Source organism: Mobula birostris, chromosome 13 (genome assembly GCF_030028105.1).
Source record: "Mobula birostris isolate sMobBir1 chromosome 13, sMobBir1.hap1, whole genome shotgun sequence".
NCBI lineage: Eukaryota > Metazoa > Chordata > Chondrichthyes > Myliobatiformes > Myliobatidae > Mobula > Mobula birostris.
The window spans coordinates 59,489,715-59,507,114 of record NC_092382.1 but is presented as its reverse complement, the minus strand read 5'-3'; the positions used below and the strand labels follow the sequence as shown (position 1 = coordinate 59,507,114).

General features: G+C 45.7%; 1 protein-coding gene across 1 annotated transcript in view; it reads left to right on the top strand.

The window, feature by feature from the left end:
- Positions 1 to 9,201, top strand: part of LOC140206882 (uncharacterized) — a 45,811-nt gene extending 36,610 nt beyond the window's left edge. Inside the window, exon 3 of the mRNA XM_072275153.1 lies at positions 4,076 to 9,201. Within this exon, the coding sequence (XP_072131254.1) occupies positions 4,076 to 5,488 (1,413 nt within the window). The 3' untranslated portion in view covers positions 5,489 to 9,201. The remainder of the gene's footprint in view (positions 1 to 4,075) is intronic.
- The last annotated feature ends 8,199 nt before the right edge of the window (positions 9,202 to 17,400 follow it).

The window sequence follows — 17,400 nt, the reverse complement described above, 5'->3', positions numbered from 1 at the left end:
ATTCATAGCAAGAGAATTCGAGTACAGGAGCAGGGAGGTACTACTGCAGTTGTACAAGGCCTTGGTGAGACCATACCTGGAGTATTGTGTGCAGTTTTGGTCCCCTAATCTGAGGAAAGAGATCCTTGCCATAGAGGGAGTACAAAGAAGGTTCACCAGATTGATTCCTGGGATGGCAGGACTTTCATATGAAGAAAGACTGGATGAACTGGGCTTGTACTCGTTGGAATTTAGAAGATTGAGGGGGGATCTGATTCAAACGTATAAGATCCTAAAGGGATTGGACAGGCTAGATGCAGGAAGATTGTTCCTGATGTTGTTTAAGTCCAGAATGAGGGGTCACAGTTTGAGGATAAAGGGGATGCCTTTTAGGACCGAGATTAGGAAAAACTTCTTCACACAGAGAGTGGTGAATCTGTGGAATTCTCTGCCACAGGAAACAGTTGAGGCCAGTTCATTGGCTATATTTAAGAGGGAGTTAGATATGGCCCTTGTGGCTAAAGGGATCAATGGGTATGGAGGGAAGGCAGGTACAGGGTTCTGAGTTGGATGATCAGCCATGATCATACTGAATAGCGGTGCAGGCTCAAAGGGCCGAATGGCCTACTCCTGCACCTATTTTCTATGTTTCTATGATCGGGGAGTCTAGTACGTGAGGGCATGACTTAAGGATTGAAGGGCACCCATTCAGAACAGAAATGCAAAGACATTTTTTTGGTCAGAGCGTGGTGAATCTATGGAATTTGTTGCCACGGGCAGCAGTGCAGTCCAAGTCATTGGGTGTATTTAAGGCAGAGATTGATAGGTATCTGTGTAGCCAGGGCATCAAAGGTTATGGTGAGAAGGCGGGGGAGTGGGACTAAATGGGAGAATGGATCAGCTCATGATAAAATGGCGGAGCAGACTCGATGGGCCAAATGGCCGACTTCTGCTTCTTTGTCTTATGGTCTTATGGTCTTATATTGAGGCCCCTGATATTTTGTTTCTCTGAATGCCTCAGCCTGTTGGGTGCAACCAAGAATCATAGCGACTACAATAACATAATTCCACGCCCTGAGCTCATCTGACATTTCTTTTTAGTTATCTTCTGTTGGTTTCTGAAAGCTTCCCAAGTTTTTTTCTTATATTATTTGCCCTCTCTTTTGCTTCTACATTGGCTTTGGCTTCTCATTTCAGCCACGGTTGTGCTCTCCTGTCTTTACAATGCTTCCAGTTCTTTGGGATGTGTCTATCACTCAGCTCCCGAATTGCTCCCAGAAACTCCAGCCTTTGCTGCTCCATTGTCATTCCTACCAGTTTCCCCGACAATCAAATTTGCCCAGCTTCTCTGTCATAGAGACATGGAGAAGGTCAGTGCAGAAAAATGCCCACACTGGAAGATCAGAATGATAATCCATACGAGGAGACAAAATAGATGGGGGAGATTTTAAATATTTGTTTGCATCCGTATTTACACAGGAGATGGACACAGAGTCTATAGAAATGAGGGAAAGCAACATCAACTTCATGGACCCTGTACAGATTACAGAGGTGGGGGTGTTTGCTGTCGTAAGAAAAAATTACCATGGATAAATCCCCAGGGCCTGACAAGTTGTTCCCTGGGACCTTGAGGTAGACACGTGCAGAAATTGTCAGGACCTAAACACAGATATTTAAATCATCTGCGGTGACAAGTGAGGTACTGGAGGATTGGAGGACAGCCAATGTTGTTCTGTTGTTCAAGAAAGGCTCTAAAAAATAAAGTAAGATATTGTATGTTGGTGAGCTTGACATCGGTAGAGGGAAAGTTATTGGAACATACATGCAGGAAGCAGATATACAATTATTTAGATAGATGTGGACTGATTAAGGATAGGCAGCATGGGTTTGTACACGGTAGGTCATGTCCAACCAAACTTATAGAGTCTCTCGAAGATGTTATCAGGAAAGCAAGGCAGTGGATGTTGTCTACATGGACTTTAGCAAGGCACTTGACAAAGTCTCATATGGGAGGTTGGTCAAGAAGATTCAGTCACTCAGCATTCAAGATGAGATAGTAAACTGGATGAGACACTGTCTTTGGGAGAAGCCAGAGTGTGGTAGCAGATGGTTGCCTCTCTGACTGGAGGTCTGTGACTAGTGTTATGCCACAGGGATCAGTGCTGGATCTGTTGTTGCTTGTCATCTATATCAGTAATCTGGATGGTAACATGGTTAACTGGATCAGCAAATTTGTGGATGACACCAATATTTGTGGTGTAGTGGACAGTGAGAAATACTATCATGGTTTGCAGTGTGATCTGGACCTGCTGAAAAAATGGCTTGCAAAACGGAAAAAGGAATTTAATGCGGACAAGTGTGAAGTGTTGCATGTTGATAGGAACAAGGTCTTACACACTGCTCTGAGTAGGGCTCTGAGAAGTGTTGTAGAAGAAAGGAATCTGGGAATACAGGTCCATAATTCACTGAAAGTGGTGTCACAGTTTGATCAGGATGGAAAGAAAGATTTTGGCACATCGGCCTTCACAAATCAAAGTACTGAGTACAGGAGATGGATGTCATATTGACATTGTACAAGACATTGGTGAGGCCTGATTTGGAGTATTGTGTGCAGTTTTGGTCACCAACCTACAGGAAAATGTAAAATAAGTTGAAAGAGTTCAGAGAAAATTCACGAGGATGTTGTCACATCTGGAGGAATTGGGTTATAAGGAAAGAATGAACAGATCAGGACTATATTCCCTGGAATATAAAAGATTGACAGGAAATTTGATGGAGGTGTTCCAACATTATGAGGGTTATAGATGGAGTAAATGCAAGCAGGCTTTTTCCACTGAGATTGGATGAGAATACAATCAGAGGCCATGGATTAAGTGTGAAAGGTGAAACTTTAAGGGGAACATGATGGGAAACTTCTTCACACAGACGAACATCCACATGTGGAATGAACAGCGGAAGTGGTGCATGCGAGCTTAATTTCAACATTTAAGAGGTTTGTGTAGGTACCTGGATGGTAGGGATATGGGAGTAGAAAGTTTAAATAGTTCAGCACAAACTAGATAGGCCGAAGGGTCTCTTTCTGTGTTGTACTTCTCTATGACTGTGACAAGAACCTGAAATAACACTAATATTCACTCTAATTCCTTTTAACAGCTGTGCAGACCAACCATACATCTGAGCAGGAGATATTTACATGGTGTTAAAACTGTGGCACTTTAAATTAGCAGTACATAAAAGAAAATTCCAGCTGCACGTCAACAAAGGCTATTTGTGTGAGAGTGTTTCATTTACTGTGGGGCCAGGCACCCATGCAGCTCAGCAGGAACAGGGAATAATACCAATGGAGAGAGTCAAACTGAGCCAGGTGACAGATTGGAGATGGCAGAAATGCCCCATTCTTATAGAGACAGGAAGAGCATCAGAGAGTTTGATGGTCATTCCAGATACCAGCACTGTGCCCAGTTAGAAAATAATTTCTCTCTCCAACTTGGGTTGAAATTCTCTGTAACAGTTTGATGTCGAATTACACCTTGACAACTCAAGTGATCTCACCAGAAATGTTGTCCTTCACACATTGATGGATTTTGTAAATCTTTTTACAGGTTAAAAATGACAAGGAATTTGTCTACGGGAATCTTGAACACAACACGCCAGTTTTGCTGTCTCTGTCCAGATATTTAAGAAGTGGAGCAAAGGATTCAGTCGAACATCCTTCCTGCTCAGACTGTGGGGAGGGATTCACTCGATCATCTGACCAACTGGCACGTCCATCATTTTACACAGGGGAAAACCCATTCATCTCCTTAGACGGCAGGAATGGATTCACTCGGTCATCTCAACTGAAGGAACATCAGCAGGTTCACACTGGGCAAGGCCATTCACCTGTTCTGTGTGTGAGAAAGGATTCAGTCAGTCTTCCCACCTGTGGACGCACCAGTCAATTCACACTAGGCGGAGGCTGGTCATCTGCTGAATTTCTGGGGAAGGATTCACTCGGTCATCTGACCTAATGGCTCACCAGCGAGTTCACACCGGGGAGCAGCCGTTCACCTGCCCAGACTGCGGGAAGGGATTCACTTACTCATCTAAACTGAAGGTACATCAGCGAGTTCACACTGGAGAGAGGCCATTCACCTGCAAAGACTGTGGGAAAGGATTCACTTGCTCATCTAAACTGAAGGTACATCAGCGAGTTCACACTGGAGAGAGGCCGTTCACCTGCAAAGACTGTGGGAAAGGATTCACTTGCTCATCTAAACTGAAGGTACATCAGCGAGTTCACACCGGGGAGTGGCCAGTCACCTGCTCAGACTGTGGGATGGGATTCATTCGGTTATCTAATCTGAAAGTACATGAGAGAGTTCACACTGGAGAGAGGCCATTCACCTGCGCAGACTGTGGGAAGGGATTCATTCGGTCATGTCAGCTGAAGGTACATCAGCGAATCCACACTGGAGATTGGCCATTCACCTGCTCGGACTGTGGGAAGGGATTCATTTCAGCATCTAAACTGAAGGTACATCAGAGAGTTCACACTGGAGAGAGGCCATTCACCTGCTCAGACTGTGGGAAGGGATTCATCCGGTCATGTCAGCTGAAGGTACATCAGCGAGTTCACACTGGAGAAAGGCCATTCACCTGCTCAGACTGTGGGAAGGGATTCATTTCATCATCTAAGCTGAAGATACATCAGCGAGTTCACACTGGGGAGAAGCCTTTCAACTGCTCAGACTGTGGGAAGGGATTCACGCGGTCATCTAAACTAAAGGTACATCAGAGACTCCACACTGGGGAGAGGCCATTCACCTGCTCAGACTGTGGGAAAGGATTCACTTCGTCATCTCAACTGAAGGTACATCAGCATGTTCACACTGGGGAGCGGCCGTTCACCTGCTCAGACTGTGGGAAGGGATTCACTTTGTCACCTCACCTACTAAGACACCAGTTAGTTCATACCGGGGCGTGGCCATTCACCTGCTCAGTCTGTGGGAAGGGATTCACTGATTCAGCCTTCCTACAGAGACACCAGTCAGTTCACACTGGGAAGTGGCAGTTCTCCTGCTCAGTCTGTGGCAAGGGATTCAATCGGTCATCTCACCTCGTGACACACCAGTCAGCCCACACAGGGGAATGGCCATTCACCTGCTCAGACTGTGGGAAGGGATTCATTTCGTCATCTCAACTGAAGATACATCAGCGATTTCACACTGGGGAGAGGCCATTCACCTGCTCAGACTGTGGGAAGGGATTTACTATGTCATCTCATCTGAAGGTCCATCAGAGAGTTCACACTGGGGAGCGGCCATTCACCTGCTCAGACTGTGGGAAGGGATTTGCTTCATCATTTCAACTGGTGGCTCATCAGAGAGTTCACACAGGGGAGAGGCCTTTCACCTGCTCAGTCTGTGGGAAGGGATTCACTCGGTCATGTCAACTACAGAGACACCAGCGAGTTCACAGTGGAGAGAGGCCGTTCACCTGCTCTGACCGTGGGAAGCGATTCGCTTAGTCATCTAACCTTATATAACCCCCGCTTCGGCTAGCTGCTTAATATAGGGGGTGATAGCCCCTCAGCCTGGCCAAACTTAAGAAATCTCATTTGGGTGGATGCTTCGTGATGTGTCCCCTGTTACAAATCAGTACCCCAAAATAACAAACAGTACACAATATGTGATTAAGTGATTGAGCTTTATAATTCTTACTTTGACTATGTGGTTAGTGAAGTAAACAAAAAAAGATAAAAGGGCCCACTCTCTCCATTCGTGTCTTCTCATCTCTCTCCGACAAAAGACCATGAAAATCTCTCTTCCAGACTCACAAGGAAGAACATTTCTGTCAGTGGATAGCCCTGCACTCCAAAACCCTGTTATCTCTAGTCGTAACCTAAACATTGCTGCGACAGAGAAACCATTACCTCAGCAGTGAAACATTGCAGAGAGGCCATTACATGAGCAGTGAAACCTTACAGTATGTTACACTTGTGACACGCTACCGGGTTCACACTGGGGAGAAAGTTTCAATAAGCTGCATGCTGGATGTTTGGCCATCACGGTTGCTGAATGCAATTTCGAGAGTGACTGTCAGTGCTGAACTCTGCAATTATTGCTGCTGCTCACCACACCCGGTTCTGCACCCTGGTCACCGGGCATGGAAGGAGTTTCTTCTGCTGCATATTCACCTTTAATGGGACTGGAGTTTAATATTCTGGATCTGAGACAAGTAAATCAGTTCTATTTTAAACTCTGTCTATGGTACTTAGTGAATTCATAACATGACTAGTGTACAGTAGAGAGTCAACTCAGACCGGCAGGACTCTGCCAGTGATTCAGTTCCACAACAGTCCTTTTAAATCCTCCCCTGTTATTCACCTCTGGCTCTCCCTATGGGATAGGTTCCAGTCACCACTCTGTGGGTGAAGAGGTTTCCCTTGAACTTTCTGTAGACTGAATAAGTCGAGGAGAAGGGAATCAGCAGCGGGGCATGGCAACGAATGTCAGACTAGCAACATTTGGAAGCTGATTGATGGAGAAAATCTTTCGGTTGTCTGACTGATGACACAAACAATACCTGTGGTGAGGTGCTCCACTGGTCGAGGAACATGTGTGTTGGGAATGGTTTTATTTATTGAGGGATTTGTTCCTGCTTGTTTATCCTGTAATATTATATCCAGATGGTTATTATGGATTATCCTATCTGTAATAATGTATTGATTATCAAATAATTTGTAAGATTTTGACTATAAAACTGGATCAGGCTTGAATTTATGGTGCCTTTATGAAGTGATGGAGGGCATTCATGAGTTTGAATTTTAAAGCAAGATTTTGGTGAGTGATATTTGCCACTTGATTGTACCTCTGTAAGTTATCACATTGAGTTAAACTGCTGCAGGATTCTGAAATGTGTTGGATTGTTTCTGGTTTTTCTTGGCATTTTCTGCACTTACTGCCTTGTTTGTTTGTACTTCATTTACTTTTGATTTTTTTTTTCCTTTTGTTAACCATCCTGTCCTGTACAGGTGTACCCCACTTTTCAAACGTTCGCTTTATGAAACCTCACTGTTACAAAAGACCTACATTAGTTCCCTGTTTTCTCTAACAGAAGGTGTTTTCACTGTTACAGAAAAATCAGTGCACGAAAAAATCAGTGAGCCAAAAAAGGCAGCGCGCGCCCCGAGCAGCCGCTCTCCCTCCGGATTCGGAATGGCATTCTCGCTGGGATTGCTTAAACACATTGCATTAAGCAGCCGTTAGCGAGATGAGTTCTAAGGTATTGGAAAAGCCTGAAAGAGATCGTAAGGGTGTTACACAGCGTAAAATTAGACATAATTAAGCGTTTTGATCATCGTGAACGAAGTAAGGACAACATGAGTTTGGTTTGTGGAAGCTGACGAAGATGATGTTGAAGAGGTTTTGGCATCCCATGACCAAGAACTGATAGATGAAGAGCTGATGCAATTGGAAGAGGAAAGGATCACAATCAAAACCGAATTCATCAGTGAAATAAACGTGAAGCAACTGCGTGAGATTTTCGCTGCAATGATAAAGTACGACTTTAATTTTGAAAGGGTACGTCGGTTTAGGGGATATTTGCAGGATGATTTGAGTGCTTACAAAGAACTGTATGATCTAAAAAGGTGCGAGGCTCAGCAGTCAAGCAAGCCTTCCACATCAGCCACAGCAGACAACGAACCTCGACCTTCGACATCGAGGTGGGCAGACATAGGAGAAGATGAGCTGCCTGCCTGATGGAAACAGACGACACCCCAGTGTCCCACCACCCCAACCCCCAGATCACAGACAGATAGTGATTCGCGGAGAATGCAGCGGTAGCCGGGGGGGGGCACACAGCACATCTTTAAGAAAAAAGCGGAAATAAACATGCTAATTAATTAGGTGCTGCCCGACACATAATTGACGGCCCAGATCACGGAGGGTCATACTCATTCCACTGGTTAATGTTTTCTTTCATAGTGATGATTCATTTTTCTGAGTATCTCATTTAAGTTTTCTGGCCTGTCTTTCTTATCACGACTGCTGATCAGATACTTACATGCTTCTTGAAAGAACAAGCTGGTAGTGGAGTTGTGTGGCTCTGTTGGTAAAATATTAAATAAAATCATTAGAAAGAGGTGGCATAGGGTTGGAAGGTGTACAATCCATGGGTAGAATTAAGGAACAGCAAATGTAAAAAAAAATCCCTGATGGGAATTGTATAGAGACCTCCAAACAGTAGTGAGTATGTAGTCCACAAATTACAATGGGAGATAGAAAATGTGTGCCAAAAGGGCAATGTTACAATACTCATGGGGGATTGTCATGCAGGTGATTAGGAAAATTAGGATGGTGTTGGTCTCAGAGGAGGAATTCCTAGAATTCCTACAAGATGCGTTTTTAGAGCAGCTCGTGGTTGAACCCACTTGGGGATCAGCTATTCTGGACTGGGTGTTGTAATGATCCAGAATTCATTAGGTCACTTAAGTTCAAAGAACCCTTAAGGGCAAGTGATCTTAATATGATCAAATTCACCCTGACATTAGAGAAGGAGAATCTAAAGTCAGATGTGGAATAAAGAGAATTAGAGAGGGATGAGAGAAAAATTGGTCAAAATTGATTTGAAAAGAACATGGGCAGGATGAAAACATAGCAGCAATGGCAGGAATTTCTGGAAGCAGTTTGGAAGTCACAGGATATATGCAGTGGCATGCAAATGTTTGGGCGCCCCTGGTTAAATTTCCGTTACTGTGAATAGTTAAGCGAGTAAAAGATGACCTGATTTCCAAAAGGCACAAAGTCAAACATGGCACATTTCTTTAATATTTTAAGCAGGATTACATTTTTATTTCCATCTTTTACAGTTTCAAAATAGCAAAAAAGGAAAAGGGCCCGAAGTAAAAGTTTGGGCACCCTGCATGGTCAGTACTTAGTAACACCCCCTTTGGTAAGTATCACAGCTTGTAAACGCTTTTTGTCGCCAGCTAAGAGACTTTCAATTCTCGTTTGGGTAAATTTCTGGGTTCAGTGTTTAGTAGCAAAGCACTAACTGTGGAAATTACAAATCAGAATATTATTGGAGTCACATAGTCCAGCAGCACTGAAGCAGGCCCTTCGGCCCTTCTAGTCAATGCTGACCTGCTTTTGTTTTTACTGCCTATTTGCAAATACCTGCACATTGCCTTCATTAAAGTACATATATGTCACCACATATAACCGTGAGATTCTTTTTTTCTACAGGAACACTTAGCAAATCTATAGAATAGCAACAGGATCAATGAAAGATCAAGTGGAGCATATAATTCAACACTTCACCTGTGAGTCCTGAATGGTGGTAAGGGAGGAAGTGTAAGGGAATGTGTAGCACTTGTTCTGCTTACACGGATAAGTGCCAGGAGGGAGATCAGTGGGGAGGGATGGGGGGATGAATGGACAAGGGAGTCGTGTAGGGAGCGATCCCTGCAGAATGCAGAGAGAGGAGGGGAGGGAAAGATGTGCTTAGTGGTGGGATCCCGTTGGAGGTGGCGGAAGTTACGGAGAATAATATGTTGGACCCGGAGGCTGGTGGGGTGGTAGATGAGGACCAGGGGAACCCTATTCCTAGTGGGGTGGCAGGAGGATGGAGTGAGAGCAGATGTACGTGAAATGGGGGAGATGCGTTTAAGAGCAGAGTTGATAGTGGAGGAAGGGAATTCAGGGCCCCAAACAGTCCTTCCAGGTGAGGCAACACTTCACCTGTGAGTCGACTGGGGTGATATACTGCGTCCGGTGCTCCCGATGTGTCCTTTTATATATTGGTGAGACCCGACGCAGACTGGGAGACCGCTTTGCTGAACATCTGCGCTCTGTCCGCCAGAGAAAGCAGGATCTCCCAGTGGCCACACGTTTTAATTCCACATCCCATTCCCATTCTGACATGTCTATCCACGGCCTCCTCTACTGTAAAGATGAAGCCACACTCAGGTTGGAGGAACAACAACTTATATTCCGTCTGGGTAGCCTCTAACCTGATGGCATGAACATCGACTTCTCTAACTTCCGCTAATGCCCCACCTCCCCCTTGTACCCCATCTGTTACTTATTTATATACACACATTCTTTCTCTCACTCTCCTTTTTCTCCCTCTGTCCCTCTGAATATACCTCTTGCCCATCCTCAGGGTCCCCCCCCCCCGTCTTTCTTCCCGGACCTCCAGTCCCATGATCCTCTCGTATCCCCTTTTGCCTATCACCTGTCCAGCTCTTGGCTCCATCCCTCCCCCTCCTGTCTTCTCCTATAATTTTGGATCTCCCCCTCCCCCTCCAACTTTCAAATCCCTTACTCACTCTTCCTTCAGTTAGTCCTGACGAAGGGTCTCGGCCTGAAACGTTGACTGCACCTCTTCCTAGAGATGCTGCCTGGCCTGCTGCGTTCACCAGCAACTTTGATGTGTGTTGCTTGAATTTCCAGCATCTGCAGAATTCCTGTTGTTTGCATATAATTCAACAAACTGTGTAACTGCAAATATAATTAAATGTCAATAAATAACGAGAGCAATGGTTGTAACCTTGGGGAACCCTACTGGGCCGGGCCTTGAGTCCAATAAACAGCCTCCCACCATCACTCTCTGCTTCCTACCATCAAGACAACTGTGCATCCAGTTAGCCAGCTCTCCCTGGATCCCATGTGATCTAACTTTCCACAGCATCTTACCATGCTGAACCTTGTCAAAGACCTCACTGATGCCCATGTCGGCCACGATCCTGGGACAGAGGTGTCACTGATCAGAGGGCACAGATTTAAACAGAGGACGAAGAGGTTTACAGGGATCTGAGGAAGAGATTTTTCACTCAGAGGGTAGCTGAAATCTGGAACACACTGTCCGAGGTAGTGGTGAAGGCAGGTCCCTTCACAACATTACGAAGTGGATGAGCATTGAAACTGCCGAGATACAGTCGGCTATGAACCGAGTGCTGATAAATGGGACCAGTGTGGACAGTGAGTGGATGGTCAGAACAGGTATGGCCGGCCAAAGGCCTGTTTCCGTGCTGTGTGATCCACCACTCCGGACATGACAAATTAACGATGGTGGCACCGCAAGGCATTGATTTCAAAACTCCACACCCCTCTCCAACCTGAAATAAACCAGACTGAACCCCTTTGTCACCACTGTGAATATCTGTTTCTGTCAAGGTAACGTACAAATTGGTCACTTCTGCTAAACAACTGGCAATTGATGAAGTCCCTGTGTCGTCTTCCATTAATGTTGTTTCCTTACAGCAGAACTAACCCTTTCACTGTCAGAATCAGTGATTAAATCCGGCCCCAAACATTGTGCTTTCATCCCTGCACATTGTAACTTGAACCATCTCACTGAGGGTCTGATGGAGACACAACTCCTGCCCTCTGCACATGTGATCACATCTCCCCTGCTTCTGACATTTCAAATACCCTCAGAATGGTTTTCTGATTCAGTCTGAAGGTTATGGTACATTCAGCTGTTCGTCAGACCTGACAAACCATGTCTTCCCACAGCTGGTTCCACCTGTTGGTGTGTCCTCTTTCCTCCACCTCCAGGAAAGCTGCATCTCCACACAAACTCCTCACTTGAGACGACTGTCTGTACCCGTGACACAGGAAATCACATCACTGTCACTCTCCTGATACCATCCGGGAAGCGGTACCGCAACATAAAAGCCAGGACCAACAGGCTCCGGGACAGCTTCTTCCACCAGGCCGTCAGACTGATGAACTCACGGGGACTTGAGTGTGCTCTATATTACATTGTCTGTTTTATTTATTATAAACTATTATAAATTACTATGATTCCACGTTGCACATTTAGATGGAGACATAACGTAAAGATTTTTACTCCTGATGGATGTAAGAAATAAAGTCAATTCAATTCAATTCCTGATTCCGGGTCTGAGCCGCTCGCCTCCGGGTATCTTCCGTCAACAAGCTTCTTCCTCAGTCACCATCTGTCAGATTATAAAAACAATTAAAAACGATCTATCAGACAGCTCCTGTACCCCTCCACCCCTGAACAGGTTCCCCTGTTAAAACTCTCTGCTCAGCCCCTTCCCTATTCCCTTTCCCTTTCAGACTCCCGATGTGCCAGCAGATCCGAATTCACCGTGTGGACATTTCTACCCCACAGGAGGCTGTACAAACCCGTGTCCTTCTCTGATGCACAGCTCAGTCACCCCAATCCCTGTCTGCACTCGCAGCCCATGACGGTGACAGCTGTCCTAGACTCTGTAACTCACAATCTTGTAACACAGAATCTTGTTCACAGCAAGTTTAGACAGTCATTAATATGAAGAGAGAATTGTTGTTTCCTGAAAGGACAGGCGAGCGAAGCTGTCTGATCCAATTCACCAGATGGTCCGGTGTTTACAAGTTAATGTGTCCCGGGACCCACTCATAACCCCGACCCACACAGACAGACAGACAGACAGACAGACTGTCCCTTCGCCCCAAACCCCCTGCAGAACCACAAGGAATTGACCCACGGCCCGGGCTCGGTCGCAAAGTGAAAACCGGGGCTGAAGAGAGCCCGGAGACAAACACCCCGCTGCCCACTCCACCAACAACACGGCACAGCCGGACACATCTCACAACACCGGATCCGGTCCCGATGAAACCCGAATTTAATTTTGTTGTTCCAGATCAGACCCAACAAAAGGTGTTTTAAAATTGAAGCCCTCCCCCTCACGTGACGTCACACAACAGCCCCTCCCACACGCCTGACGTCACCCATGGTCTCCCCGTATCTGCATCTGCTGTTACGATCGCGGTGCCTTACGTCACACACGCGCTGCTGTGCTCGAGCTTTTTCGGTTTAACGGCTGAGCTGCTGAGCACGAGCAACGCCCCTGCCCCCCCCCCCGAGCAGTCAACAGAGGAATTGAATTGATTACAGAGCTGCGCTATTCCCATTGGTGCGAAGCGTTGTCAATCACTGGTTACACCCAATAGTGGAGGCGGACCAGCCGAGAGGGCGTTACCCCGTCTCCAGCTGCAAATCCCAAAGTAAATGTCCGCTTTCTGATTTATTTCCATGTCCCTCCGAGGGAAGTTGGGGCGTTTGTGAAGCGTCTCCTGCGGCCGGAGTCTGATGTATCGCTGAGAGGTAGGAGGAGACCGCTCGGCCCGTCGGTTTGATGCCGGTTCCCCGGGGAGGGAGAGGATGAAGACGGTGAGAGAGGGGGCGGACAGGATGTTTGTCCCGGTGGGGACAGGAGGGGCTCATCTGTGGAAATGTCTGAGCCCACGGTGGTGGCGATTCACCACATTGGGGGCAAACACCGGCAGACTGTTGCCCTGCAAGCGGGGCCAATGGTCCGGGCAAAGTGACAATTATTTGTGTTTTGTTGAGATTGTACCGGGAATATGGTGTAAAATCCCGCTCCCCACACTAACACGGGTCACACAGACCAAAGAACAAACTGCCGGAGGAACTCAGTGGGTCGGGCAGCATCTGTGGAGGGGAATGGACCGTCAACATTTCGGGCCGAGACCCTCCCTCTGGACTGAGAGTGGACGGGAAATAGTCAGAGAAAAGAGGTGAGGGGTGGGGATGGGGCAAGAGCTGGGGAGTGAGAGGTGGGTCCAGGTGAGGGGGAGGTGGGAAGGTGGAAATAGTGACAGGGGTGGGAGGTGAGTGGTTGGGGCAACACGGGGCTGCAGAAGATGGAAGTTAATTCCATAGAGGATTAACAAAGAGGTTAGAGAGTATTTGTTATAGAGAGTGCAATGAAGATTCACCTGGAGTGGTGGGGTCATCATATGAAGAAAGATCAAATGCGCTAACACTTTCATTTCGAGAATCGAGGACTGAGAGGTGAACACATTGAAATGCATAACATCATTACCAGTTGAACCAGGGATCCCAGTCTCTGAAAAAGGGGGTGGACTGTCTGGGACTGAGATGAGGGGAAATGTCTCCACTCCAAGGGTGGTGAATGTCTGTAAATCCCCACCACAGAGGGTGGTGAAGACTCAGTGATCGTCCTGACATAAAACAGAGGCCAGCAGATGTGTGGAGACCGGAGGGATCGAGGAAATGAGGATCGGGCAGAAACACGTGACTGAGATGGGAGAGCAGCCGCCATCTTGTTGATGGTTAGAGGGGGTGAATGGCCACCATCTGCTGTTTCAGTGTTACTGTCCAGTGAGGCCGGAGGAATGTGAATGGAAATTAGTGTTTATGAACATAAGACTGATTTAAATGAAACCTACACATTTCCAGTTTGCATCTGAATTGTGTGTCGGACCGGGATGGGAATCGAGCCCGTGACTCTGTGACCTGGAGGTGGATGGAAAGGGACAGGGAAGATATGGAGTGAAAAACTAAATATGTATCTAGTGTAAATATGGAATAATATGGGAAATGCGGCGGATGGGTTGGGCAGCGTGTGAGGGGCGAGGACCAGAGTCACCGGTTCAGGTGGGAGACCCTCCACCTGTCACCTGATCCCGTTTCCTGTTCACATTTTCCCCGCAGATCTGCAGCATCTTCCGGTCACTGCTCTACGTGTCCGTGTAGCTTCATCTTCTGCCCATTCAAACAAGGCAGTGAGATCCGGATCTGTCACGTCCTCTCGTTGTGGGTGGACAATATGTTTTTGTCTGCAATATTTTCAGCATGTTTCATTCCACTGTTTTTACCTGCTGAAGTGCAGCCAATGTTTCTGGGTGTATGACCCATTTATGTGAGAATTTAGCCTTTTCTATTTATCTGAGCTTCTCAGAAATGTGTGCAGTTTAGTTAAGCTTCACTCCAGAATTTCCAAAGCAACAACTCAGTCAGTCAAATACTTCCACACAATTAAAATAGTTTATTTCATTTTCTTTTTAATGTTGTACTACTTACATAATTTAACTATTTAATATATATATATTCTTATTTTAAATCACAATTGTTAAAATCTATTGCTATAAATTCGGTTCTATTGCTGCCGCAGAGACAACGAATTTCATGACATTTGCCGGTGCTATTAAACCTGATTCTGATATTGATATGGCAGACCCACCACCGGTCACCTGATCCCAGTTACCGCAGATCATAATGCGAGATTGAAGCCTTTTCCATTTATTTGCATTCTTCAGAAATGACAACAGTTAAGTTTCCTTCTGTGGCTCCAAAGCAGCTCAGTCTGTCTAATATTTCCACATGATTAAAATAGGGAATTTGTTTATTATCATCACGTACAGTGAAAATCTTGCCTGACCTACGTTCCACACAGATTGATACATTACTACAGTACATTGAGCTGATATACGACAAAACAATAACTGTAACAAAGCATTATGGCTGTAGAGAAAGTGCAGTGCAGATAGACATATGGTGCAGGGTCACATCGAGTTACATTGTGAGGTCGAGTCCATTTTATCGGACTGGAGACCATTCATTTGGCTTATAACCGCAGACAGGAAGCCGTCCTTGAGCCTGGTGGTACGCGCTTTAAGGCTTTTGAATCTCTTCCCCGATGGGGGAGCGGGTTTGCAGCAAGAATGTCCGGGTTGTGAGGGTCTTTGAGTACAATGTCTGCTTTTCCGACACAGGGGAAGTGTAGGAAGAGTCCATGGAGGGGAGGCTTGTTTCTCTGATGTTCTCTGCTCTCCAAAGTTCTCTGCAGTTCCTTGCAGTCACGGGCAGAGCCGTAGCCATATGAAGGCGTGAAGTATCGACAAGAAGCTCAGAGACCTCGGCCTTCACCCTGCCCTTGTGTAGCTGGATCCTGGACTTCCTGTCAGATCGCCGGCAGGTGGTAAGAGTGGACTCCCTCACCTCTGTCTCTCTGACCCTCAGCACACAAACCCCACAGGGTTGTCTCCTTGGCCCTCTCCTTTACTCTCTGTGCACCCATGACTTGTGTCATCACCCACAGCTCCAATCTGCTAATTACATTTGTTGATGACACTACATTGATTGACCTAATCTCAAACAATAACTTTCAATCAATCAAATGCCTCCTGACAAGGCTCGGTCCAAACAAACTTTTCACCCTTCTTCAGGAGATTAGTCAGAGGAAGAGCGATATCTGCAAAGTTCTTACAGAACTTATGATAATATCCAACCATTCCCAGAAATCTTCTAAGAGGCTTCTTACTAGTTGGAATAGGAACTTCAGAAATTGCCTGAACAGGAGCCAACTTGTCTCGACCTACTACATAGCCAAGATAGGTCACAGTGGCAGGGCCAAATTCACTCTCAGCTAAGTTAACTGTAAGGTTGGCCTGGGAAAGCCTGTCAAACAGCTTTTCTACTGCAGAGATATGCTCTTCCCAAGTGTCACTCCCTGTGACTAAGTCACCAATATAGGCAATTGCGTGTTCTAACCCTCGAATTACAGAATCAATCATTCTCTGGAATGTTCCTGGAGCATTTTTCATTCCAAATGGCAAAACATTGTATTCATACAACCCAGAAGCTGTCACAAATGCAGAAATTTCTCTACCTCTGTCTGTCAATGGAACATACCAATACCCTTTCAACAGATCAACCTTTATAATAACTTTAGCTTTTCCAACTTTATCGATGCAATCATCCACCCTAGGGATAGAATAGGCATCTGTTTTTGTTACTGCATTTACCTTCCTATAATCAGTGCAAAATCTAACAGTACCATCAGGTTTGGGCACTATAACACACGGTGAGCTCCAATCTGATTTTGAAGGCCTAAAAATACCATTTTTCAGCATATATTCAATTTGTTGCTCAGCCAATTTACACTTTTCTACGTTCATGTGATATGGGTGTTGTTTAATCGGTTTGGCTTGACCAATATCTACGTCATGTACTGCGACCGTCGTTTGCTTGGGAACACCGGGAAATAAATCTTTAAACTTCAGAATTAATTCCTTCAGCTGTTGTTCTTGCTTTGGCTGCAGATGATCCAACTTGTTATCAATGTTTTCTAGAACAACCAAGTTCATTAGCCTAACTGGGACCATGTTTGGCTTGTAAAAAGTCTCAGGCTACGTCCACACTAGACCGGATAATTTTGAAAACGTCGGTTTGGCATAAAAACAATAGACGTCCACACCAGGTGATTTTCAAAATACCTCCGTCCACATTAGAATGGATATTTGGGTGAATCTCCTCCTACTGGGCATGCACAAGACACACGGAAAACAAGCGAAGAAGAAAAGGTGTACTTGGTGCGTGTTTGTCCAGAAACATTTTCTGCAGCCATAGTCTCTTCACCGATGTAAGGGACGACAGCTACAACTAAATGGAATGAGGCTTGTTACTGGGCAAAAGTGACATTTGCTGTTACCTCATTTGTTTGCCTTTACCTTGGCCATGTCTTTGTGTATTATTTTTTCTGTGTTTAACATGTGCAATAGAATGAGTTACTGGGCAAAGGTGATAATTGCATCTATTGACTGTTTGCACAAGCAATACATTAATCACATTGCACGAGTGTTGTGGTGGACGAAC